This window comes from Calypte anna, chromosome 2 (genome assembly GCF_003957555.1).
Source record: "Calypte anna isolate BGI_N300 chromosome 2, bCalAnn1_v1.p, whole genome shotgun sequence".
Lineage (NCBI taxonomy): Eukaryota > Metazoa > Chordata > Aves > Apodiformes > Trochilidae > Calypte > Calypte anna.
In genome coordinates, this window is record NC_044245.1 from 55,249,734 (window position 1) to 55,276,487 (window position 26,754).

The window sequence follows — 26,754 nt, forward strand, 5'->3', positions numbered from 1 at the left end:
TCTACAGCAGTGGTTATCCAGGAAAGAAGAAAACATTTTACATTTCTATCAGAAGTTCTGAAGAGTTGTCAGTTGAAGCCTATGAGGTTATATGACATTTCTGCACTTGGGATGTGTCTTTTTTACTAGTACTCTTCAGACGCATTGAATCAATTTCTCCATTAAAAAAAAGAGATGGAGCCATCCCAGCCCATAATGATTTTGTTGTTACACAATGTTCACATTTTGGGTGGAATTATGCACGACATCCATAAGATTAAACAAAGTATATCATCCAGTGTTTGACCTTCTAAGTGTACAAAGCCCAGCTAAAGGCCTGCCACTACTTACCTGTTCTCCGTACTGCAGGCTGCGAGACATGGATTTCAGAGTTTTAACAATCTGAGCTTTTGTTGCAGATGGGCTTTCCAGGTTCTCAAGACCAATGCCTTCAAGCAGCTTCAAAAGGTAAGGGACCAAATCTGCTTTCAAGGCCTGCAAAAATACCCAAATGATTTGTCTTAACACGGACTAAAAGCTTCCATACAGATGTTTTACATTACTAGCATCTGTGTACCAACAGCTAATACTAAGTATGCTTATTCTAATTTTTGTTATTTTATCTTGAGCTGTGTAAGTATACAAAGACATACCCTGTCCATCAGTTTCGCTCTGTCTATATTTAAACTCAGTTGAATTATCTGAGGCTCCTAGGCTATGCTTTCTCAGCAGACAGAAGCCAACACTATTCTGTTCATTAAGCTTCAGTACTTGGGTAGCATCTTTGAATAGAGCTGCACTTTGGATAAGACTGACATTCAACATGAAAAGCACATTCATCAGGTGGCTTCTGGGAAGCCTCCTGGACACAGACTTTGAATGGTCCCTCTGTTCTTATGAGCAGTTAAATAGCCAAGTATAAAAATAGCATTTTTACTCACTAAGAATATATTACTTACTTGGGCTACTAAGTCATTTTGTTCCTTCTGAAACATTCGATTAAGTGCTTCACAGGCTACACCAATGACATCTGATCTCTTTTTCATTCCATTCATGAGAGGGCTAATGGTCTCTAGAGATGCCATTGCTCGAACACAAAGCTATAGAAAGACAGAAACAGAGAGAATACTTTATTTTATGCTAAACTCGATGATTATGGCAAATACAGCCAGCCAGGACCATAAATTTCCCGGTGGCTTAAGTCTACCAGCTCCCTCTGTGAAAGTCCCTGCTCATCTGGTACACAGTTATTTCTCATTAGAATAATGCCCTTCTAGGAATACTACACTAAAAAATTGAAATAAATAACACCAGTTATGTTCTTTTCTCCCCTTCAGAACTTCTCAGTGATTCAGTACCTCATTGTCAGACAGTATGTGCATGACACGAATGGCACTTTTAGGAATGGCATTGTTCTTGTGATTCATAGCTTGGATTATCTTGTGAAGATGACCAAGTGGAGGAACTTGATCAGCTAGCTGAGGCTGGGCACTGAACAGGCACACAGTTGCTGTGGTAATGGTTTCTAAAGTTTCCCCCTGCAGAAAACAAAAGAAAAAAACAACAGAAAATGTAGCTCATCAAAGCCTTATGTATCTTTGTAACGGTAACATTTCTCACTTACTCTGCAATAAGCATTTTTTCCTTAATCCTTTTATCATGTCACTTTGCTTTGAAAGTGTTAAAACAAGAAGTTTATAATATGATTAGCTCCAACAGTGTCAAGCATTCACTAGTTTCATGAACGCAGATCACACAGAAATTTCTACTTCCAGAAGGGAAGCCAGTGTCTGGCTGCAGCCCCTGCATGCCCAGCAGCACACGTGTTCACTTGCTCAGTGGAACCACAGTATCAGAGATGTTTGGGCTGAACACCTGAATGCCTTAGAGGGTTCTGCAGTTTCTGCAGCAGCACTCATCACACTTGCTGCACTCTGCATGCCTATACAAACAGCTATCTTTCTCACAAAGATGTCTGGTTTATTCAATGTGCAAGTTAGTTTCCTCCCTATAAGCTGAATATGTCTGAAGACTGCTTAAAATTCCGTTTTTAGTAATATCATTAAGTTACTAATTTCACATTGTCTGATTCAAATGGTAACATGTTAGTTTTAATGTGTTACACTCATCGCTAGGTGGCAATCTTGTATAGGTCACCTAATTTACACCAGAGTGGAAAGTTCAGTTTTGCAGGGCTTTAGAAATGCGTAGTGAATATTTTTGGGCAGTGTTAGAGCAAGTGACATTTTCTTAGGTTGGCCAGTCATTAAATAATTACAAGCACTCCACTTACTAAGCCTTACCTCTACCACAAAAAAAGCCTCTAAGACCTACTGAAGCTAGTTCTATGGCTCCAGGGACTTTAAAAGCATTGACTCATGTTCAGAAGTTGTCTAAATACATCTACATGCTTTTACAGAGTCACAAAGCAGACTCAAAAACCATTCATATTGGGAAATGCAAAAATTGAGTTAACCAGATACTAAAAAACTAGTAGCTTAACATCGCTAAACAAATTTAAAAAGCAGAAAACTAATCTTACATGGGGGTTATTTTTCTCCAGTAGTTCAGTAAACTTCTCCAACAGCGCGATGAGAAATTCTCTTGGTTTCCGTAAAACCCAGGCCGGCTGGGCAATAAAAATCCTTAGGAAGACTCCCCCTACTGAAAGTTCACCTTCTGCCTCACCATACACCACAGCAAAGTCTTCAGGCAGCTGTTGAATTGTAAAGCAGAAGGAGTTATTGGCAGAGGTGTTTGTGAGAGCTGTAATTGTTTCTCTAACATCATGGCTCTGAGTGGTAAAAGGGTCACTGAACTATTTGTACTCCAAAACAAAGCTCTGCAAGACCACTAAACACTTCAGCTTGAAAAAACACAAGGTATTAAGTGAGACCAGAAAAAACAATGCAGGCAGGCAGTACTACTGCAGTAGACTTTTCTTTTAAAGAATGCAAGTCTGTAGTACCAGTGGTAAACACTAGTTCAAGAAAAGTACCAATAACAAGTCTGTTAAAAGAGCCCTTTCGTTTCTTTTCTGCACACTGCAAGGTTTCTCACCATTAACCTCAAGAAGTTTCCAGTTTCCATGTGCATCAAAACAGCCATTCCGCAGGTGTTTAGAAACTGTTCAACTACACCAATGTGGGGAAGACGTTGTGCCGGACCTTTCACAGGTATTTGGAAATACAACAGACTGAAACATCTCACTAATTGACCTGATGTGACAGAATGTCTCAGAACAGCAATTTTTGACATTCTGTGGCTTACCAGCTTTCCTGAACATTTACAGAAAGCAAGTTTACTACAGCTATGCAGTAACTGACAGGACTCCTCCTTTGTTGTGGATGTCTGATAAATTTTAAAATTACCTGAACTATTAGAAAATTCAGAATATTACTGGCAGAACCACTGAAAGAGTATCTGATTTCAACGTACAAGTAGGAGCAAAAACAAATTCAACATTATAATTTATGTTAGCAGAGCAGTGAGTTCCTGTTTGTACAGGAAAGGCTATCACAGAGTTACAGGCATAGAGTAAAAGCTGATTTCTAGTCTCCCTGGACAGATCCAAAGCAGAAACAGTATATTTTTACCTTCCAGTTAGTGTCAGGGTTGTCCCTCTGAAGTTTAAAGTGCCTTTAAAAAGAAAGTAAGTTTTAACAAGCAGTAAAAGCAGAAGTCATCATCATTACTCGACACCTCAGTCTCCCTCTGTCATTATGAAGTAGTTTCAGTTTCTAAACTTAATTTTCTGATTGTAACCCCCTCCTAAATCTCATAGCAGTGAGCAAATCCATGGATTGTGCATCACCAAGTTAAGCGGTACAACATAAAAAAAATTAATGAGTTTCTCTTCACTCAAGTCTGTCTTGCAAAGATTCCACATTTCCTGGCAGAGCCCTGTCTGACACTTCTTCTATAGTAACTCTGGTTCTACTGCCACTAAAAGAATGTCTGGGTTAAAGGAAATCCTTTGTAGGTCTCCACATACTCAAGCATCATTTCTCGAACTGTTGTTGACACTTTCTCTCTGGAGTTGTCATTCCAAATTAGCTCAGGATTTTCATGAGTTCCCTCAAAGATATGAACAGCAGCTTCAGGGCTGTCCCTCATAGCATCCATGAAGACTCCAGGTAAAAATTTCATTAGTGTAATTCTAACCTAGAAAGGATGAACAGAGCCAACTTTTAGTATACCGTAAGTAAAACCAACCGACAGAAAAACAGAGAACTCCAAGAAGTCCAATTATTTGTAGCAGTATAATGCCAACAAACACCAACACCACCACAAAATATAATAGTGCCATCATTTTAAATAGTGATAGCCAGTAACAGGTCTGAAATCTAGCTATCTAATGTTAGTCATTAAAAATGGAAACCAAACTGCTTATAGTAGTTACAATAAATACAACTGCTTCAAGAGAAGTCTGCTCACAGACTAAGAGTAACCTGTTTGGGAAACAGCCAGATTACTCTTCACATGCATGTTTCAGACCCAGAAGAGGTTGGGGATTTTTTGGGTTTTTTATGTTCCATTTTTAGAGAGAGGATAGTAATACGAACATAAGAATTCCAACAAAGCTGTGAAGATTCTTACCTTTGGACCCATCAGTTTATCTGCAGTCATTTTGGCAAAGAGTTCTGCTGTTTGGGCTCGGACCTGTGGATGAGTTGAGTTGCAAAACATATCTAGTAAGTAGATTAAAGCACCTGTACAAAGAGATATGAAAACATTCAGGGTTTTTTCTGGTCACAAGCAGTATGAATTCATCAATTCCACACTGATTGTTCTAAAGGGGAGAGTAAAATGTGGCCACTGCATTTTAAGTCCAGTCCCACATAAACATCTGCTTTACATGTACTACTGTACCTTTTGCCATGGCCTCTTTAATTATTTTTGTGCTAGATGTCAAAGCATATAAAGTCTCAAGGACAAGTTGCCGACCTGCCAAAATAAAAAGTATTAGGAACTTTGTGTCATATAGACTATTAACTAGTCACAGATTAACTAAACTGATCTTAACAGAAAGCTGTGATTAAGCTTATGACAACTGCAAATTTAGGGATTTCCAGCTCAACTGAGACAGTGAAGGAATGACATTCAGTCACACATGCTAGTATAGCATAACATCTTAATTAGAAATTTACTACCTAAATGCCCTAAAAGAATTAGTTAATGAAATTTATGTTTCAGATCACATATTTAAGATAATAAACACCTTACACAGCATTTTTTCACTCTCCCCCACTGAAATGCTGTATTAACCTAAATGCGGTATTAAGCTTAGACAGCTACATTCTAATTAAGAGCTGGAAACCCTTTGCCTTGCAAGACCAAGAATTACATGGTACATACTTGAAGGTAAGGAATGCAGGAGTGCCAGTAAGTTAGCAAGAACCATTGCCTCAGCAATGTTGTTAACACACTCTTGGTTACTTGTCACTATGTTCACTACCTGTAAAACATCAGAAACAACACTTAAATACCTTCCAGCTGTTGAGATATTGCCCAGAAAATTCAGTGTACAGTGAAGTCAGTCACCTCACAGACCAATACAGCTAATATTTACAATGCTTATTCCTGTCACTAAATTGTCTCCTTACACAGGCAAGAAAATAACACTTTGTTCTTTCAAGGAGAAACTGATACTTTGGAATCCCAACTTGATGCTTTTTAGGTGCTACTCTAACAGCTAGACAACCAGGATTGTTTATGTTGATTATGCAGAGCATCCAGAAGGGGGGGATTTGGTTTTTTACCTCCAGAGCCAACTGCTGCACCTGGCCAGCTCCATGAACACGAAGAAGGGAGAATATCAACTTAAAGTGCCCAATGCATTCACACGCAGACCCTGCAAGAGATCAGGGAAGTCATCCTCTTCATGTTAGCCAGAGCATTTACTGAAGGGCATTCAAAGCCCACAGTTCAGTTTATAGGTGTTAAAAGCCTCTACAACATCTCCTACAGGACAGCACATACTACAGAATTAGAAAACTATAAAGTCCTGTCTATTAATCTAGCTTCTACACAGTCTTAAGTCAACAACATATCAAAAAGAGAGGATACCTCCTCTCTGAGTCAAATAACTTAGCTAGCTGTTGGATTACCTAGTTACTTGCATTCTTACAAGACAACCAAGCAAATTCAGTTATTTATCTGTGGTTATCAGTATTTCTTGGCTTCAAGCACACTTGTGCTTTTCTGATTCTCCTAGCTCAGAGCAGCACTGTTATCTGCAGCAGTTAACAGCTGCCTTCAGGGCTGTAATTGCCAAATACAGATAATTCAGTCTGAGAACAACCTAACCATCAAGAAGTCATGGTAGTAACATGAGTTGCTTTTGCAACCAAGATATACAGCAGGAAAACACCCTAATCATTTATCTTGTGCTTTTCCAGCCTGTAAATTTTTAACTGCTTATAATCTTCACTGCTAGTAGCTACCCACTCTCAAGAGCATCTTCACCTCCTGCTTTAGTAAGGTACTGACTTGTATTTAAATGTTTACTGGTATACTAAAGGGGTTTTTGCTTGTTTGATGCAGTAAGTTTCAAAATCAGCTAAAATTCTTAGAAGGAGTACAGGGAGTTTCATCCAACAAGTTTTAGTCTTCTTGGCAACAGCAGGCTAGAATTAGAGTTTCTTCGAAACCCAGCGTTTCAGAGAGGAAAATAGATAAGGCTTGGATTTCACACAAAACTAATAGATCTACTGATGTATTTGATGGCTTATCAACAATGCTAAAGTCTGTTAGCCAGCAAAAACAAGCTTCCTTCTTTCTGGAAGACTACAGAGGGTTGCATTTTTTAAGGTGGTCCAAAAGAAAGCCTATCACGAAAGTTCAGTTTTAAGCCTACCTGGGTTGTGTTTTATCACATTTCTCAGAGCCTCCAGGGCCATTTCAACTCTCCGCAACCGATCTCCGTGTTGATTGGACTCTACTTTCCCAGTCTGAGTTATTGCCATTAGTGTATGAAGATACTGTGCTTGTGAGCCTATGTAATCCAAGAGGCTTGCAGCAAATGCTTTAGGAAGCTTTAAATGAGAGGTGAGAGCATTTTTAGCTGTTTGATGCAACAGTATTCACACTAGAAGAAAGTATATTTGAATAACTTCTACGTTTCACATATCCCTCTCTTCCAGAGAGAGGAAACACTTCTCTCCTCTGATCACCATAACATCTGTAGCACATCAACCACAATTACTTACTTCTAAACATATCCTTTGAAAGCTGCCACTACATCACATCATTCATAAGGTGTATGTTTGTCCATGTATACAGATGGACAGAAAAGGCACTAGGCTGAATCCCTGCCTTCTGGAACTACTGAATAAACTTGCATGTCTGCAGCCCAAACCTTGTAGAAAATAGGAATTAAGCCATCTGAAGCATCATGTCTTATGATAAACTCACTGTTCTTTTTAATTTGTACTGGTCCAATAGAGAGAGATCCCAAAAAATGCTGATCACTATGAGGGAAATTGCTCTAAGACTTTTTATTTTCCTCATTTTGTTTGCACTGACAAATAAGCAGGAAGAAGTAACATTCCAAATACCAGTTTCAACAAGGTTTTAGCTACATCTCACCTCTAATTGGAAGGTAGGGACTTCATTGTAAACTCTAACAAAAATCTCTCCCACAATAAGTTCCTTTGCATGGTCACTGAAGACAAAGTCAGATCCATAGCTCTTGTCACAATCACCCTTTAAAACAGAGATAAGCAGCACAAGATCAGAAAGAAAAGCATCTTGTAGAAAGTGGAAACCTATAATTCACTAATTAAATAGACAATACTTGAACAGAAAACTTAAAACTTTAGCAAAATCAGAAGCTCAAGACAAACTGAAATAATATAGAAACAAGGGGTTTTTTTGTTTCTTTTAAACACTACTGAACAAAGTTACTTAGGAGGAAAAAACAATAAATACCTCTAATAATTATACCAGCACATTACAAGCAGTTGTACAAAACCACAGAAGAGTCTTACTTTTTAAAAAAGTAGTAGAGGGATTTAAATTACTTACCCTTCTAATCATGCTCTCTTGTTGAGATTCCAAAAACTCAAGTAATTCAGCTCTTGTCCCATTGTTCCAGATCAAGTAGGGATTCTCTGCATTACTGTTAAGCATCTTCAAAGTCTAATAAATAAGGAATTTACACAATGCAACATGTTTACAATTTATTTTTGGATCATTATGCATAGTGATGAGTGTGTTTCATGACACAAGTTAATCCAGTCTCTAACAACCAGACCAATTCCATAAGCAGGTTTGAAGTGTCAAATTTTCTACATACTGGGAAAACAATATGTGTAAGTTATGTGGTATAGTACAATCTATATTTTAGTTTTTCTTTATTCTGCTTTGAGTCACATTTACTTCAGATTCTCCTATTTTTGACAGTGTCCAGCAACTATCTACAGCAGATATCTTTGTAGATTACTTCCCTGGAACCAAAAATAAGTTTAGCCTTTGCTCTCTACTATCATCATATTTTTAAGCCTTCAACAATTACCTCAACTTCTTGTTTTGCTCCTGTATTTGGTTTGCAAATTTTATTCTATAGGGTACTGTCCCTGTTCACAGGGTTTGAGGCTGAAATTGTCTCTTTTCATTGCAGTTACTCCAACTGCAAAGGAAAATTCACAGTGCTGCTCTCTGTATCAGGTTTGTCTATGAGAGTACAGTTTCTAGAAGTGACCAGGTGCTTCTTCTATAAATCAGAGAAAGTTTTGGCCAACAGATGCTAACCTCAGTAGGACTGACCACAGCGAGTTTCCTTGCAATATAGGGTGTCAACATCCCAGCCAAGCTTTTCCTGATCGTTGGGTTTTCAGGTGTAGCTTGCTCTTCAGAGAGATACCCTCCAAGGCGACTCAAGGCCAGGAGACTGAGCTTAGCAAGGCTATTTGCTACCTCCTGAAAAATTATGAAGATGGTTATAAAAAAGCTAGGGCTTGCTGAAGAAATATTAGAACAATATTGTCCCACACTTCTGCACCAGAACAAACAGAACCAGTGTTCCCTTCTTATCTGCATCACTAATTAGGCACTGATGTCTAATAAAACATGAGGTGATGCAGAACAGCACAGTATGATCACTGAGTTGTGGGGTTAGTAAGGCAGACAGCCATGAACACCGACAAGTAGGAGAAAGCAGGACACCAAGGTGAGCTGAAAGCTACAGAAGCTATTACATTAAAGGCATTTAATCCATTAATATATTAAAGGTATTCAGTGTAATAGCTTCTGACCAGACCACAGCTCCTGCTACCACAGTCAAATATCAGCATAGTAAGATTTTAAGACACTGATACAGGAGTTGATAACAACAACAGACTGTTCAGAGCTCATCTCATCCAGCAGCTGAAGAGGAAACGCCACACTTAGAAGGTCACCATTTAAAGAACTGGAAGCGTGAAGCCATTTATATAGCTGTGGGGCAAAGGGACAATAAAGTCCTCAAGCTGACATTTCAGATAAATTCATGGTAAATTCATGGTTTTCTGATAAATTCAGATAAAATCACTTGACAACTGCTTCAGCTGAGCCTCAGGAGAAAAGGACTTTTTCATCTGACAGCACAAATTTATTTCCTTGTTCACTGTAGATAAAAATCTCTTCCACTAAGTCCATTAGAAACATTAGGCCTTGCAGCTGTAACTGCTAATCTGAACTCAAAACATGAGCTACTTAAAAAAGCCAAACTCAAACAGTACTTACACTACTACAGAAAAATCCCCGTTCCAAAACTGTTCTGTTAACATCTTTGTTCATCATGTAATTTCACAACTCCAGGCAGTATTTGGATACATTCATTTTGTGACTAAGAGACATCAAGCAGCTACTGTCAGTGCCTAAAAGCACCTGATAACATTACCTGGTGATTTGAATCTTCACTTTTCTGAATACCACTCTCTTCTAGAGTATAGTCATAGTTGAAGAGGTAACCCAGTAAGTACCAGAGAACTCCAGCTTGGAACAAGTGTGTTTGGAGCCAGTAATCTAGGGCAAAGGAGCTAACACACTCCACACCCAAAGCAGCTACTCGTGGTATGTTCTAAGAGAGGAAAAAAGTTTACCTCAGTGTTTAACATAGAAAGCCAAACAACTTTGCTGCCAAGCAAAGGCACAAAGCCTGAACTTGCTGATTCTAGAGTATTTTCTAAGCACCATAGAGACAGAAACTTAAATAGTCAGAACATCTGCAGTTGAAGTTAAGCATCAGGTAACCAAGAAACATGACTAACTAGTCAACATCCTGCAAAGGAAGAGTACTTGAATAGTTTATGATTACAAAGGAACAATGAGAACTGATAGAAAAATAATTCAAGAAGGTGGCAGATTCCCAACTGAGCTTTTCATGGCAATACACGTGCTTTGTGGGGAAATAAAGAACAGACAAGCACCTATAATCAGTTCTTATAATCTGGTTTTATTGTCTTCAATTTGCTGCAATCTTTTTCTATAGTCTGTTTTCACATAACTGATATGAAAAGTTCAAGACAGGTTTTCCTTTCTTAATTCAGACAAAATTCGGCATTTATATAACATAACTCAAGTTCTAAAGAGATAAATAGCATCAAAACTTCTCAAATGCTGTGCCCAGAGCTTACGGCTGATTTAGGATTCTATCTGCTTACATAAGATCTAGCTCTAGTACTTTCATCTGGTGATACAGGAGAGTAAACCAATCAGCCAGACATAAACCAGTTAAAAGGCAAAAAGTAACTCAAGTCTTCATAGTAATGGCACTTTAAGTCCACTAAATGATTCAGATACACATGTTAAGAACAAGGCAGTAGAGTTCTGTATCCCATGAGGATTAGCTGGGACCTTATAGAAGGGTTTGATCAGTCTCTCTAATTGTCCTGTCTCCCTTAAAAACAGAACATTCCCCTTAACATTCAACAGTTAAATACCCATTTAGGCAAGGAAAGGGAGCACTTACCTTGCCATAATACAGTAGTCTACAGAGGTCCTTAATGATGTTAGGCATTTCTGTAATCTTCTCTCTGCATTCCTCAAACTGAGCTGCTACACTGTAGCACTTACTAATATACCCACATACCTACAGAAAGCAAAATTTTATTGGTTCCAAGTGGAGGGGAAATGCATGTTTACAATCCTCTTTTTTAATACATATAAAGCTATATTGATATTTTTCATATACACACACTTCTATTTATTACTGTAATATTTTAATCTTCTTAGAAGCTGATACAATCAGTTAAGGTTGCTGCAACCTACCTGTACAGACATATCATCTGGCTTACTAGAACGAGTCAGGACTGCTACACAACGATTAAATGCTTCTTGCAGTACCTGTGAGGATTGAATGATGTGTAAGTCCAGTCACAACAAAAAAAACTTAAGGCTCACAGAAATAAAACAAAAGCTGATAAACCCATTTTTCATGCCGAAAGGGAAACATTTGACAAAATCTGCTGCCTGCTCACACACTTTGTAGGGGCAAATTTCCTTGCAAGTGCTGATACTACCATTTGGTGGTTTAGAATTGTTAGTATTCTCACATTTGAGATAATATGCACAATGAAAGGCCTTCTGCTCAGGTGACTCATTCTTGTTTATCTATTTTTACATACAGAACGCAGAATCTCTGAACAGGAGTTCTGTAAAGTAGGGAAACATCACGTGTAGTTTGCTTATTCAGAGTTAAACAGATCAGCCTAGGTCCAGAAAGGGACATACTCTGCAGGAGGCTTCTCCTGCTGCATCACAACACAACCAAAAGTGAACCTCAGCTGTTTCTGGTGTCCTATACATTGAAGATCTAGGATTTTCATCTGTGGAAAAGTTAGGCTAAAAAAAATTGCAGTAATTTTCTTTCCATTTACCTCAATTCCATTTTCTCTTCTCAGTTCTTCTGCATTTAATGCTGAACAGTTGACAGTATGGAAAGCAAGCTCCGTTGCAGCAGGCAACAGAGGAGATTCTTTGGAAAACAAAAGGTCATCTGATGTTTCAATAGTAATAGTCTTTATCAGCATAGGATAGCCTGCATACTTGTAAGGTTTCAACTCTGAAAGAGAAAATAAGTCAGCGTTTACACATTCAGAGTCTAAGCAATTTAAACCACTGCATAATAATTAATGGAAGATTTATCAGATATATAAGGAGTAGGAGTTAAAGAAAGTCAACACAGCCAACACTTGGGAAAATTTGAGCAAGACTGACCAGGCCACACAGTCTGACTCCTTGTTGCATAAGACTCTTCATGCTTCATGCTAAGGAGTGTCTTACAATAAGACTATGAGGGCCTTTTCCAGATTGACACAACAATCATTTGCTTTAAATAATTATATTTTTCATTCCTTTAGGATTCAGCAGTGCTGAAGAACAATTTCACCTTGCACTATAGAGCCAACTGTGAGCTGACCTATAAGTCTACAGGAATGTTGTTTCTGTCAACATACAACTGACAGAGCTACGACTGCACAGGAGGTTGTTGGCTTACCATTATAATTTAACACTTACATAGCAAAACTGTTGACTCTGCAAGTCTTTGACATGCCAGCAGCTACCAGCCAGGGACTGTAGCTGAAGCCAAGGGCTAGGGTAGTCTAGCTATCCCTCTTAGCTGGGCTGTGAAGGGGTAGTGTTGCAGCACACTCATCAGAGAACTCCAACACTAGTCAGAATTTCTACAAGATTACAACTTAAAAAGGAGAAAATTTATACCCAGAATCTGCCATCTGGGTAACAGAATACTAGAATGAGGACTTTTCTCCACAGACAGAATTGTATGTTTAAATTAGAGTAAGATTCAAAATTATTACCACTGATGCAGACAATTTAAAAAAACCAAAACCAAACAAACTATTAATGTTTTTTTGAATTAAGATTTACTGCAGAATTATTTATTTAATGAAAGAAAAAGACTCATTTTGAAGCCTGTAATCATACCTACATAATGCTGTGGCAAGTCAGAAACCAGAACAGAACACAGATTCAAGAATAAAAGAGATTAAAATTGATCACATGGCCACTAAAGATGAACATAAAGCATTATTTTAAGACAGCATGCTTACCTTCCTTATGCCTGTTGAAGAGGATGCTCTGAGTTTTCAAGATTAAAATTATGTTTTCTGGATCTGGCCCATCTATCACCTTTGCAGACTTTGTGCATAGAAACTCATATGCTTTATTAACTTTTTCAAACATATCCTGCAAAGAGGGAAAAGTCTTAGGAGTTGCTAGGAACTCCCTAAATTATTACAAGTCTGCAGCATCAGTTTTGCTGCAGATAATATAAAACATTCCAGGTTATTAGCCACAACTCTAGTTTTATTGCCTTATTCCACTTCAGAAAATATTCCAAAGGACCTTCAGAACACTGGTTTATAGATCATTCTTCGTCTCCTAAGCTCTGCCACAGGCAAGTGATGAAAACCAAGTCAATTCCATTATAACAAGATTATAAGTACAGTTGAATTAACTCTAGGAGTGGGTGGGGGACACTGTCTTTGAAAGGGAGCAATTAGCTTATTTAGGTTTTGTGTAACCCTTTAAGCTAGGCATTTTCTGAGATATGGGTCTCACCCAATTACATCAGTTTACTATATAGATCCTAATGTTCTTTTATTGATATCAATTAAATTGCTCATTTGTAGTATTAATTTGTATTCTGGTATTCATCTAGGGCACAGCTTTTAAAAGCGACAAAGAAAATTTTAAGTTAGCATTTCAGAATTCTTAATACTCGTAACAGCTGAATTTGTGCCTGCCTCATTAACACCATAAACCTGAGCTGTACATACCCTGCCTTCTGGATTCTTGTCTGGGTGGTATTTCTGCGCCAGCCTGAAATAAGCTTTCCTGATCTTGCTTTCATCATGTCTATGAGAAAACAAGTCCCATTACACTGAGTAACAATTAATAACAAACAAAACAAACAAACAAAAGATTTCAGAAATAGAAAATGTTTTAGTGCCTCTTGTACTGAATAAACTAAGCAGACGGTGCTCAGAGCCCCCGAATATTCCAAATGAAGACCATAAATGAGCTGTAACTGGTAAAAGCTGGCAGTTTGTGATTTGTAGTAAGTGCACAGTTGTTGAAAGATAAATACAAGTGCTGTCAATTCTCTCCTAGATGTCTGAAGTCAGAAATCAGTGGCAAGATACGAGGTAAAAAATTCTAAGGCTATTATCACCAAGAAAAGGGCAATATTTGGCAGGAGGGAAGAAATGTCTGTTTACAGAAACCAACTTCCACTTTGACCAAATTCAAGTTCTGCCATAGCCTTTGCTCACTATGGTTGAGTCCAGTGCTTGTCCTGTAGAACAGCCTAGAGCAGAGGTCAAAGCACTTTTTTCTCCCAGTTTCAGTTTATCTGAACACTTCACAATTTTTCTCTCAAACAGTGGAGTTAGGTTTTCAAACTTTGTTTCTTTTTAAATAAAGTAGTCTTCTACTGTTAAGGAAGTAGATGCTCAACATAACTGAACTGGTACCACTAACTGGCTGCAAGTACTGAGATAAAACACTTCAGCTTGTTCAGTGTACAGAGTTTATATAGATATCATTATACAACTTTTCATACTGAAAGCAACTTACTGGCCATGTCCTTTGGGAAGGTTAAGAACTTCATAAGCATCATCTATTGACATTGTGGGTGGCTTTTTTTCTACCTCTTTCTTCCAGGCTTCTAGTGTATCCTTCAACAGTTTAACCTAAATAATTACAATTTATTAGTGTTTCATCTATGCTGACACCAGTATATGTCACCTTTTTTAAGAAAGTGCTGCTTTATTAATAAATCCTTATCACCCATCACCCTGAATTCAAAGATCTATTCCTTTAACATTAAGTAATTATGGTTCTCCCAAAAGTCAGGAAGCAATTAAGGTTTTGCTTCACTGCAGTGCTATATTTTAGTCAAGAGCACCTTAAGATTAGATTGTCTATGTAAGAATTGTATTAGAAGCAGGACAATCACTTCAATGATATGCAGTTCACATCTCAATACTACAGAAACTGCACCAAAGCTGCTCATACAGATCTAGACTATAGACCTGTACTAAAAAGATACCACCACTTGAGTTAGTGTACTGACACCAAGTTAGCTTGGCTTCTTGTGCAGTGTTGACCAACAAGAACACAAAAGTGATAATTTCTCCCCTGCCCTCAATCATCTGAAACACTCTCTGAAGATTCTTGGGTGCTTTATTTGACTTTTTCATAGTCACAAGGAGTCAAAAGTTAATGTGTGGTGGCTGTATGGCATGAGGACGATCCTCCTTCAAGCTGAAGGAATGTCTAACATATTTGCTTATGAACTAGTCAGGATCAGTTTGTTGCAACAAACCTAGAATTTGATTTCCTTAATTTTTGTTACAAATCTCACTTCTAGGATTCTAAAAGATCAACAACTAAATGAATCCCAAAATACATCTTACTTACTGGATCTTTAATTGGCCAGTCTGGAAATCTAAGAGTATCACAAAGATGCTTGAGGTAATAAATATTACAGAACAATTCATTCTCCAGTTGTGGATAGTTGATAACTGGGATAGGACAGTATTGGTACAGTGCTCTTGTATTGCTTTGGAGGCGAGGGGTGAAGTCAGCAAGATGAGCAGCAATCTTCTCTATCATAAGACGCCTAAAATTTACAAAGTTTGGTTTAAAATTTGCCAAGCAGTCCTCAATCCTCAGTGACTGTAAAAGCGAGTTCAATGATTTCTTCCCAAAAAACTTTCCATATTAATTTCCCATGTTTCTGAAGGAATTCAGAGAAGGATTCAGTCCTAGTCTTTTGCAAAGCTATTTCCATGCCATGAAAATTAGTTTATTAAAAGCAATGGGAAGTGACATTTTTCACCCCTCCCGCTTTTTGGGAGACCCTAAAAATGTATTGTATTATTGGAGTGTATCTCCCTAGATACAAGTTGGTAATAAATGATTACACTAAGTATAAATCAGACAACATAAGTAGTGAAGTCTCCACCCATCAAAGGAACTTAAGTTTGAGAGAGGTGGGTGTAAAGTGTGTTTGTCCAACTCAGGGAAACACTCCCATTCCCTACACCAATTTCACTCCCCACTGTGCTTGCTATTTTTCACAGAAGTAGAGGGAGTGCCGGACGTTGCCCTTGCACAAGGCGAACAGAAAGAAGCAATAAAACCATGAAATACTGATATTTTCAGCATTTTTTAGCAATGTCAAAGACAAGACCTCCACAGCATAAGATGTAGTTCAGATTTATTTGTCCCTCTGACAGAAAACAGTTACCTCATTTCATTGCTCCAAATTGCTTCTGGAGTGTCAAATTCTCCAAGGAATATCTCAGAAAATTTTTCTGGTTCATAGTTTTCTAAATAACACACCATTGCTTCAGGAAGAATATGTCCAAGTATACTTCTCTGAACTATATCTTGGCCTTTTGTCTACAGAAGAGATCACATTGTCATCTCAAGGTAATCTGAATTCAGTCTCACTAATTTGAGATCCAAAAAACCCTCCCCCTTTTCCCTTGTAGTTCCTAAAGTCTAACTCTTGAAAGCTTAGCAAAAAAAGAACAAGAACTAAGTATTACTTAAACAACTACAGGTAGTCTGCAAAACTATTGGAAACAGAGGTAGTTACTTTTGCAATCTACTCACTTCTTCAGACTTGAAAGCTTGTTTTGTATGTGTGTATTTCAAAAACCTAGAAGAGAAAGAGCAGATATTTTCTGTTAAACTGATATTTTAGGCACCCTTGAAAGATAAGCAGACCAACACAGCCCAGCTGGTAAGTCTCATACGTTTACTTGGAGATAAAACAGTAACAGCAACAACTGAATGAATCTCTGTACAAAGTCTCCCAAATCCTCGGGAACACTCCACCAAGGTAAGCACTCCCATGTTACCAATGCCTTATGTTCACCATTTCAATTTGAAATTCTTGCTCCTGAGACCTTTTCTCCTTCACACACAAAAAAAACAACCCAACAACTAAGCCAGTAGAGACATAGACAACCTTTCTGTCCCTGCATCATCAGGTAAGCAAACAATCATTTCCCAATGCATTTTGGTACTGAAGAGACTTAACTGGAATTGTATGATAGCTTATTATGAACTACTGAGTTTAGGGCAGGACTAGTGGAATAAACCATAAAATGAGCCATAACCTGCATCTCTGTAAGGCAATATAAGTTAGTTTAGGCTTCAACAGTAAAACAGGCTATTAGATTTTTCCACCACTTCTGACAGCTGCTTACCACCAAAAACTGCATTAGCATATTAACAGCCTATATTATTACTCTTAAGTGCCTGTAAGAATTTGTTCTTCTACAATAAGCCATGCCTAGTTGCTCCAGTTCCCTCCCTGGCAGGGTCATAAGCAATTCACTTTTTCAGTGTCTAGATGATGTAGAGGTGATTCTGCTTCAGGGTGTTTGATTGCTATCTCATGCTGGCTCCAGCAAACCACACTCAATGAAGCCTTTAGAGGATCAGTCTTTCTGAGCACGACTGGTCAAGAGGTATTTTTAGCAATCCTTTATCCTCACCTTGCAATAGGAAGTACATTGGAACCTGTGTACATCATGATGAAGAAGAATACTCCACTCAGATAAAATCGAGGCAACTGAGGGTTATCTTGCATGACATGAAGCAGCAATATAGCAACTTTTTCCACAAGGATAGGATCAAAAGTCAGTAATAGCTGAAATCAAACACAAACACGTACGTTAGATGCTTGAGTAGTGCAAATTTTAACTAATTTAGTATTAGGATAAGCTAGTAAACTTGGGAGACTTTCAGTTAAAGAATGCTTCAGTCCAAAAAAATAACAAGTTTGACTCACAGGGTGTTTGAAGTTGGAAGGGACCTCTGGAGGTCATCTTAGCAAACCACCCTGCTCAAAAGCAGGGTCACCTAGAGATAGTTGCAAAGGACCACGTCCAGATCGTTTCTTACTAGCTCCAAAGATGGAAATGTTTATTAATGAGAGATTGGCTGAAACAATCTGACAATTGTAATAACATCCAGTGAAATAAAAAAATCCTTGATCAGAGATTCTTAGGCTCCCATTTGATGCATTTGTCCCACTTTAAAGTATTCACAAAAGAAAGATGGCGGAGAAAGATTTTTACTCATTTAGATTCATTTTAAAAGAATTGCTTACCTGAGTGATATGAGGAAGGCAAGTGCTATCTGACAATAGCCTTTTCACTCGAGGAAGAGGTCTTATAATAGCATTGTCTTGATCTCTAAAAAAAAATTAAAGTGGCACAGGAATAAGCATATGTGCCTTTTCTCTTTCAAGAGTGAACAACTTTATTAAGCCATAAGTATCAGGCTATTGAGGTAATATTCAACATAATTGAGGTAATATTTCAATGTTAGCTTCAAAATGTGTTGTTAGACTTTATAAGTGTGATTTAATGTCATGCATGAAAGCAGCTTTGTTTTTAAATTAAACAAGAGCCTGCCCGCCTGCAAGCAGAAGACTGCCACTGTGCATGAGAAGCACACATAGCTTATGCATTCATTCTTGCAGTACCTTCCACAACATTAGTATTGTATCATTTACAAAGTCTCTATTTGCCCACAGAACTAATTACTACTACATAAAAGGCTATTTAATACAGTTCATTAATGCACTACTTTGTTTAAAAGAAAAGCTTTAAGACAGAATTCATGCACTGGGCAGAAAAAATTAACCACATCTGCTGAAAATTAGTGTTTACCTGCTGGGAAAATATCCACACATTGTGATGAGCATGTTGAGTACAAGTGTGGCAAGGTCAGTCTCATTCAGCACAGCCTGGCCGCTGGCAAGCAAGCACCACTTCAGCTGAGGGATAACCTGTAATGGTCTCCAGCCATCCATACCTTGAGCCCAGCAACGTGTTTTTGAAGTCAGCTTTCCACTGTTCCATAGCTCCTGCATCTATTGCAAGATTAGAGATTAATTCAGTTGACTCTGCATGTAGAGCTTCCTCATAAACACTCACACTCAAGAGAAGCTCTTAACTGCTACATGGAAGACTACTATAGCTGCATGAAATTTCAATGAACTTAACTCTGTCAGGAAATATGAAATACAAGTTGACAGATTAATCGCAGCATAATTGGGGTACGAAGGGGCAGGCAGCCCTACCAAGAAGAAAGTTGTTCTTGGCACATCACATCTCTTATCGAGCTTTAATCCTTATTTAAAAAGTTACTTCGATAATATAGCTTAGCACTGTTTACAGTGTTTGTTTTTCCTGCTTGACACCCAGTCACCACGACAGAATTAATTTGCCAAGTTTGAACTGACAGGTACCTCTTGAAAGCTGTAAGGACCACTCCTTTCTTTGTCAGCATTGCCAAAGTACCACTCTTTCTCACTGTCTCTCTTCATATCAGGTGCCGCTTCAATTACATTGCTCTAGAAGTTGATTTTTAAAAGAACAGCTTTAGCTTCAGTGCAAATATCACATGGCTACAGCAAATGTGAAAAGGACGTCGATTTTCTTTTTTTTATTCTTAAGAATTGCCCTTCTAGCAAAGAAACACATGAGCAGTAGGAAAAAAGACCACATACCTGCAGTGGGACTGTAGCTCTGCTTGTGTGAAGATGTGCCAGAGTAAGCAGATCTACAAGGATTCTAATGCCATTTGAATCCATAAGGTCCTTCACATTTTTCTGTTAATGGAGAAACTGAGTTAACACAAGCATTTTCTAGGTAAGGGCTGTTACAACTACTGATCTGTTCTATTCAAATAAGTGACCACAAGAAAAGTCAAATAATTAGCTGAAGTGAATAGAATGCTATAATCACCACAATATCCACACATTTCTTTCCTTCAGCTTTCTCAACAGTAAATAAGAGCTACTACATCCCTGGAAGTATCAAAATTATTTTAAGACTTCCTCAAGACTTGAACATTTGCTGAAGTTAACAGTGAAAGGCTAGTTCAGACAATTTTACACAGCTGAAAGACATATATACTACCCTTAAGTACAGAGTTCCACCTTACCTTATTAAGGATCAGCTTGTTGAGAAACAGTATCAATCTGTCCCGCTCCAGCCTATCAGTACACTATTGCAGCAGAAGAGAACAAATTAGTGTTTAACAGCACATATTACAAGTTACTTCTAGAAGTCAGTACAGTTGCAACTGCAAAGATCCATCTCCTTCATGCTGAGGATAAAACTATTGACTATGAAGTGTCGAGTTTTGTGGACAGCTAGAAAGTGTGGCTTTCAACTACTGAGGAGGAGAGGCCTCCATCCCCTTTGCTGCTCTGGGTCTGATACTCAAACCCAGTTTCCTGCTACATCTAATAATGTTCTAAAGGAGCATTGTTTGGATTCCCCAATGAGCTGGTTAACACACAAAAAAATTACTTTTAGCAGACGGAATGGATCTTTGATGTTACATCTCTGGCAAGACTGTCAAGACTCAAGGCAGACTAACCAGAGGCTGCATTGGTCCAGTTTCACTTACAATAGCCATATCTAAAGCCTATACTGATGTCAGCATCTACAGGCTGCACGGAAACATTTTTGCACATTATATCAGTTGTAAAGCAGAACTTGACAGCTAATATGCAAAGTAGTTACCAATAAAAATCTGATCCATCACATGTGCCCATCTGAGGCTACCATCTCATTAGGTCAGGGGCTGTCGCTACTACTCTAAGTCAGTATTTCAAAATACTGTGATGTGCAATAAGGTTCTCCTGTTAAAAAGCTTTACACTTCTGTATTTTTCTAAAGCAAGTACAAGATCAATATCACACACAGTTCCTGCAAACTATTTCTGTACAGCCTGAAAAATCTCTTAAGGCAAAAAAATGCAGATATATGGAAACTAATTTGAAATACCTTTATGATCAGGTCTTTTTAGTGACGTTTCAACTGAATCAAGGGGAGATACTGAGAATACTTGGTAAAAGCATGAAAGAAAGAGTACTCGTGCAAGCCCTAAGCTCAGGTTTTACAGCAATTTGAAGGATCTGAACATATCTTGGACTGGTTGGATGTTGACAGTTATATTAAGTAATTTTAATTAATTCTTACCCGTTCTAACATCCCAACAATGTACTTAGTATCTGAAAATGGTCCTATTTCTTCATGACATCTTCCATAAACAATGGCCAATGCTTGCAGACATAAGCATTTCATATTCACTTTTGGGGTAAGCAAGAAGCGGTGGTAGAGTTCATTGAAGAATTCATATCTAAGCAAGAAATGAGATTTTAGTGAAGAAAATAAACCAGGACCTTGGGAATGAGATAGGATTTTAATAACGTCTCACGATTTTTTGATTGCTCCACTCTCTTCAGTTTCATCTTCTTCCAGTAGCAATCTTAGATAATAATCCCCTATTTTTATTTCTTCAGAAAGGCACTCATATTTTACCTGTAACACAAATCAAAAGTTACTTAATAGTAAATATTTTCTCCCTATAAAATTTTTGGTCACATAGCAATACTTCTCACTGTACTTGCTTGCATTCATAAACTCAACAAGGTTAACAGCCTCTCCCTACAGTCTAAAGAATATGGAAATCTGCAAGTCTGATGTTAAAGGAACACGTCTACAAAATATATCCCATAATCTCCTGTTGCTCCCCATAACAAAAGGTTTCTCATCCCAGCTGCCAGCCTTTAAGTAACCTGAAACATTAGCTGGTATTATTAACTAATCTTGGATAATACATGGTGTATTCAGTGAGTCAAGCTTTAGTAACTAGTTATTCTATCACCAGGTATTTTGTTCCATGCTACTACACATATGGTACATAAGTATGACTTAATTATTAGTTATACTTGCTATTATACTAGGTAATAAAAGCCTGCAGACATCACTACACACACCAGGAAGCTGAAGTGAAATTGCACAATAAGAACAATCATTAACTTCAGAGCAACTAAATTAAATTTAACCATATGCCTCAATCCTCAGTGGGTTTAAGCATTTGGCAAGCATCTCATTTAGAGGTACCTCTAAAATACCACAAAAACCACCCTCTACAGTGGTTTTTCTTATCTGTAGTATGCAGGCCACTGTCATAAGACCACATAAAATTATCTTCAGATTTGGCAACTGCACATGATACAAAGATGTCACACTAACTAGTACAGTCACAGAGCAATCTCAAGCCACCCTCCCCCCTTGGCAAAGTGACAGGTTCCACAAATGACAGAGAAGCCTTTGTTACTCCTAAGTAATTAATTCAAACAGTTACAGCATAGACTGATAAAGTATTCATTTAAAATATTTCAAACAAAAACTGAAACAGCAGCAGTTCACAGATCATGTTACAGAAGCTCCTTCAAGCCAGTTCCCATGTATCCTGGGCTGTAACTACAAGAATGCTAGTGATACATTACAGTAGCATAAGGCTCAAATGAGCACGAAGTCCAGGTGGGAAGCCTGTATTACTAAGCTTCAAATCTGTACTTTTGATTCTGACCCAGTTAGCACCTCTGAAGTACAGAGCTGGCATAGCAGACACTGTGGTGCTCAGAACTCTGTGCTGATACATACCTGAAGGAAACTTTGAAAGCTAAATACCAGTGCAAAAGATACCAATCCAAACCCAAACATAGATAGCCATTTACTGTATCAAGGTAAGAAGTAATCTATAGCTGTGTGATAGGGATAAACCACATACTTAAATAGTTTTTTCTTCTAAAGCATTAGCCTGATGTCTTGCAATCCGCTGATTTGACTAAGTAGTCAGCTGAGAATTCCTCAGAAGAAGGAGTTTACTCTTGTTTCACTAGTAGACCTCTGCTCAAATTTCACCCAGAAAGCTGTATTGTGACAAGGATGGCACTGGAAATACCTAAGAATATCTTAAAGTTGAATTCAAGTGTGGCCTTCCTTTACATTAGCATTACATGTTAATTAAAACTGTGCAGAACCATAATACTAGAGATAAGAGTACAGTAGAGGAAGTGTTTATCAGCACATTACTTGAAAACATCTTTCAAGCCCTTTTAAGACAGCAAATTAAGACCATACCAATTGCTTCACAGAAGCCTGAGAAGCTCTTTTGACTATATGTACTGCTGTTGCAATAATGTGAAAACAGTATCCTCAGCACTGAACTTACTGAGCACCATGGTTTCAGCTACATAACCTACTGGTGGTTTGCCAACTCGGTATTTAACAGCCTTAAGATCACTTAGACATGATGGAAATAAAAACAAGAAACTTGCTATCAGGAAGAAGTGACTTGTGAAACTAATGAAATAAGTCTGATGGAGCACATTCAAGAGCAAGTATGATGTATCTTGACAACAATGTAACACCAGTACTTCTCTTTTTGTCTTACCACAACAACCTGGTCACAGCCTTGAACTTGAGCAGTTTATTTTTGTAATGCCAAAAGATTCTAGCTTGCAGCCAGGGATTGTCAAGACAAGATTCATTCATGCAGTTAGATACAGAAAAGGTACATTAAGTAGACATATTTTATATACACAGTTTCTCCTACCTCAAACTCTTGATGGTTCCATGAGATTATATTAGCACTACCGAGTTCTCTGTCAATAGTAAATGCTCTCATCTCAGACTCAAGAGTATCTCTCAATTCTTCCCGGGTTTTGAAGTTCCAAATCAAGTTGGATCTAGCATGATCCTGAGTAAATCTAAGAGAGAAATTACATAGCATAAAGCCCTAAAAACATTATGTCAAAGGCAGACAGCACTCAGCTGGCAGGCCAGAGAAGATAAGCATTAGTGGACCTTAACTAGAAGGCATGAGTAGTTGTCTCTAGTTTGTTACAGTGATTATGGTTGTTCACTTGTATAGTGTTTCCATAGTCAAGGAGGTTGGCCTAGACTAAATCACACCTGGTGTCATCCCTTTTGGTTCAGTTTGTTATCTGTATATAACTGATGACCAGAAATGCAAGCTGTTCATCCTGTCAGCCAGTAAGGGCTACAAGTGAACAACAAACAAGGGCAGCGGTGTGCACATACCAAGTGTATGCTTTAAACAAAACAAAAAAGTACTTCATGAAAGAAAACAGAAGTTGATGTCTCAAGTGTCACAAGATATTCACTAGATATTCTTCAGTGGCAGTTACAAAAGAACCCTTGGATCCAGAGACTGACTGAGAGGAGCACTTTAATACTCAAAGTTCAGGAACATGAGAATCTTCCTTTCATGCAACACTTGTGCAGACTGGACTATATTTGACCTTTAGGAACATTAAGTACCAAATCAAACAGTTAAGTTTACAGAGTTTCCCCAAGCTTGTTTTCAAAGAGTTTGCTAAACAGTCAAGATTCATTAGTCCATTTAACATAACATCCTGAAGTGATACTATCTTTTTTTTCAGATGGAGGCCTCTCCCTTGTAAACTTTGACAGCTGTAAGAACTTACAGGTAAGCAAGCTAGATTTAGGACCTGTGGGCACTATTTGAATGCAGTATCCATGTGTTTTCTTTTTGCTTGCCAAAGATAACGACAAGAATATCCAGCCAGGTAATAACTTTTATCTGAACCACCATACTTGTATTTTACCTGTAATAGAAGAGATCCCAGTTTGCTTCTATTTTTATTCTTTGGCGTCGTTTCCTTAATACCACAGGCTTTTGAATAATGCTCTGCAACAGAGCCAAATTTAACAAGTTAGCAGGACAGATAATCCCCATTTTCCCCTTTTAAAATAAAAAGCTGTGTATTCTTAACTCCTTCAAAAGCCACGCTAAGTTAAGCCTCATTAATAAGGTCTCCTTTTCTAGCAAGTCGAAGCAGCAAAGTTTCACAAGTGTTATTTACACCAAGTTAAATCATGCCAGAGAAACTTTCAGATGTTCAACAATTCATTCATTTAGAAGCAAGTTCTCCTCAGAAAAGCTTAGCAACCATCACCCCATTCCAAAGCTGATGAAGAGGGAAACCCACAACAAGAATGCTTTGGTCTTGAAAGGAACTGACTAGAGCAAGCCACAGAAATAAGACACAAACCTGACATGGCTGAAAGGTTCCCTAGTTTGATCAAGCACGAAATCAATATTCTACTCTACATGAGGTACCACATGCAAGCAGAAGTCTGAGCAACATAATCCACACAAGTGGCAGAGATACAGACTCACCATATTGTTTCTGTCCTGATTGTGATGGAAATTTGGAAGAAAAAGAAAACGTACATTTAACAAGCCACGGCTTCTGAAGTAAATCAAAGTGGTAATACCAAACTTGCTACTGCCTTTTCCAAGCTATACTTGTACACACTACTATGAAATTAAACATCTCAGAACTCTAGATAGAACAATGAATGTTTAAAGTTGGAATCTAGACAAGATGCTTAAAGTGCAATTCTACCTTCCACTACCGTTTCCTACATTTCTCCATTAATACTGAACCTGGTTCATCATCATTCCAGAAACATTACCTCCGAAAATTCTGCACCACAGCCTCAAACTTGAGCTAGATTTTTCCAAGTTAAGATTTTCCTAAATTAAATCTTATATCAGATCAAATACAGGTATTTTCAATACACTGTTATTTGCATTGCTCTTTTCATCCTTCCTTGTGCATATAAATGTTTCATTTCCAGAATGCATAAAAACAAGTGTAGTCAGTAGCCTGAAGGAAAATGCTTAATTCAAAAAGTTCATCACACACACAAAAAAAAAACCCAAAAACCACCCAAACCAAAAAAAAAAACAAACAAACACAAAAACCCAAAACACTAAAAGGAAAAAGATAATCAACAGAAGAGCAGAAGAACTTGAACAGTGATTGAGTTATCCACTTAAAGTAACTGTTTTGACCTGGTACTGATCACTTCAATCCTAACCATGGTTTTATGTAGTCTTATGATGCAATATAAGCACTGAGGTACCTGTATTCAAGGTAATATTAAGCTTCTTCAAGCAGGTTTCATAACTAAAATACCACTAGTGTAAAGTACATAACTTGCTATGCAAAGAATACTTATTGCTCCTTCTGAATGCAGTTTAAGAACTGCTTTCGCTAGTTTTTAAAGGAATTCCCTATTCTCCTGTATAGATGGAAGATTGGATAATATAATCTTAGAAGAAAGGCACATAAGGTACAGTCCACTTTGATAAGGTTGGCTACAGCAAGAACAAGCTGAAGCTTAATACATACGCTGAAGGAATCCCTTTGCCTGCTTTACATTCTCCCTGGAATCCATTCCTAACCCAAGATGAAGAGGAGTAAGAGGCAGAGAGTTTGCTAAAAGGAAGGAAAACTATGAAGTTTCTCCAATTCCTACTAAGAATTCACTTCCATTACTGTCAAACTTTCCTCTGATTTCATGGAGCTGAAGGTGTTCCTGTCTACACTTAGTCAATTTGCTGGAACAAAGTTTCAAATACTTTTACCTCTTTTTGAGCTATGCCCATTCTATCTCTCCAGTGCATCAAGACTAGATCCACCTTCTCTTTGGCAAATTTTTCAACTTCCTTCGCAGCTTTCCCAGCCAGTCTCTGCCACTCCGGCACTTTATTAAACTTGCCATACTGATCCTGCAGAATACATCCTATTAGTTATTTGCAGTTGTGGGTCTATCAACATTGTTTGATGCAGGTCAATATAACAGTCCAGTGCCTGTGTTAGAAAAGTCACCAAGACTGTATATCTGTATGATGGGAGAGGTAAGACAGCTACATTTACTTACAGTTGCAATTTTTAAGTTATCTCTAACATGCATCCTATCAGCATCTCTTTCAGGAACAGGATCAGCACTGTCAAGGTATGCCAGCAAACCTGGTGGCTAGGAACATTTAAAACCAGTGTTAACACACATGACTAATAGAAGAGAAATATCACAT

General features: G+C 37.9%; 1 protein-coding gene across 2 annotated transcripts in view; it reads right to left on the reverse strand.

Moving 5' to 3' along the window:
- DNAJC13 (DnaJ heat shock protein family (Hsp40) member C13) overlaps nt 1-26,754 on the reverse strand; it is a 54,527-nt gene that overhangs the window by 4,899 nt on the left and 22,874 nt on the right. For both annotated transcript variants that reach the window (XM_030444564.1, XM_030444565.1), the window contains exons 19-55: nt 26,601-26,696; nt 26,305-26,448; nt 25,048-25,062; nt 24,473-24,555; nt 23,437-23,590; nt 21,247-21,350; nt 21,009-21,168; nt 19,963-20,025; nt 19,526-19,627; nt 19,265-19,369; nt 18,684-18,886; nt 18,119-18,203; nt 17,502-17,656; nt 16,612-16,657; nt 16,241-16,395; nt 15,409-15,610; nt 14,563-14,678; nt 13,764-13,842; nt 13,035-13,170; nt 11,841-12,025; nt 11,233-11,307; nt 10,934-11,053; nt 9,863-10,042; nt 8,734-8,901; nt 8,008-8,121; nt 7,570-7,686; nt 6,839-7,016; nt 5,742-5,833; nt 5,338-5,437; nt 4,852-4,926; nt 4,579-4,691; nt 3,974-4,143; nt 3,576-3,618; nt 2,522-2,695; nt 1,338-1,517; nt 939-1,079; nt 331-474 (exon numbers count right to left, since the gene is read on the reverse strand). In XM_030444564.1, the coding sequence (XP_030300424.1) occupies nt 331-474; nt 939-1,079; nt 1,338-1,517; nt 2,522-2,695; nt 3,576-3,618; nt 3,974-4,143; nt 4,579-4,691; nt 4,852-4,926; nt 5,338-5,437; nt 5,742-5,833; nt 6,839-7,016; nt 7,570-7,686; nt 8,008-8,121; nt 8,734-8,901; nt 9,863-10,042; nt 10,934-11,053; nt 11,233-11,307; nt 11,841-12,025; nt 13,035-13,170; nt 13,764-13,842; nt 14,563-14,678; nt 15,409-15,610; nt 16,241-16,395; nt 16,612-16,657; nt 17,502-17,656; nt 18,119-18,203; nt 18,684-18,886; nt 19,265-19,369; nt 19,526-19,627; nt 19,963-20,025; nt 21,009-21,168; nt 21,247-21,350; nt 23,437-23,590; nt 24,473-24,555; nt 25,048-25,062; nt 26,305-26,448; nt 26,601-26,696 (4,572 nt within the window). The remainder of the gene's footprint in view (nt 1-330; nt 475-938; nt 1,080-1,337; nt 1,518-2,521; nt 2,696-3,575; nt 3,619-3,973; nt 4,144-4,578; nt 4,692-4,851; nt 4,927-5,337; nt 5,438-5,741; nt 5,834-6,838; nt 7,017-7,569; nt 7,687-8,007; nt 8,122-8,733; nt 8,902-9,862; nt 10,043-10,933; nt 11,054-11,232; nt 11,308-11,840; nt 12,026-13,034; nt 13,171-13,763; nt 13,843-14,562; nt 14,679-15,408; nt 15,611-16,240; nt 16,396-16,611; nt 16,658-17,501; nt 17,657-18,118; nt 18,204-18,683; nt 18,887-19,264; nt 19,370-19,525; nt 19,628-19,962; nt 20,026-21,008; nt 21,169-21,246; nt 21,351-23,436; nt 23,591-24,472; nt 24,556-25,047; nt 25,063-26,304; nt 26,449-26,600; nt 26,697-26,754) is intronic.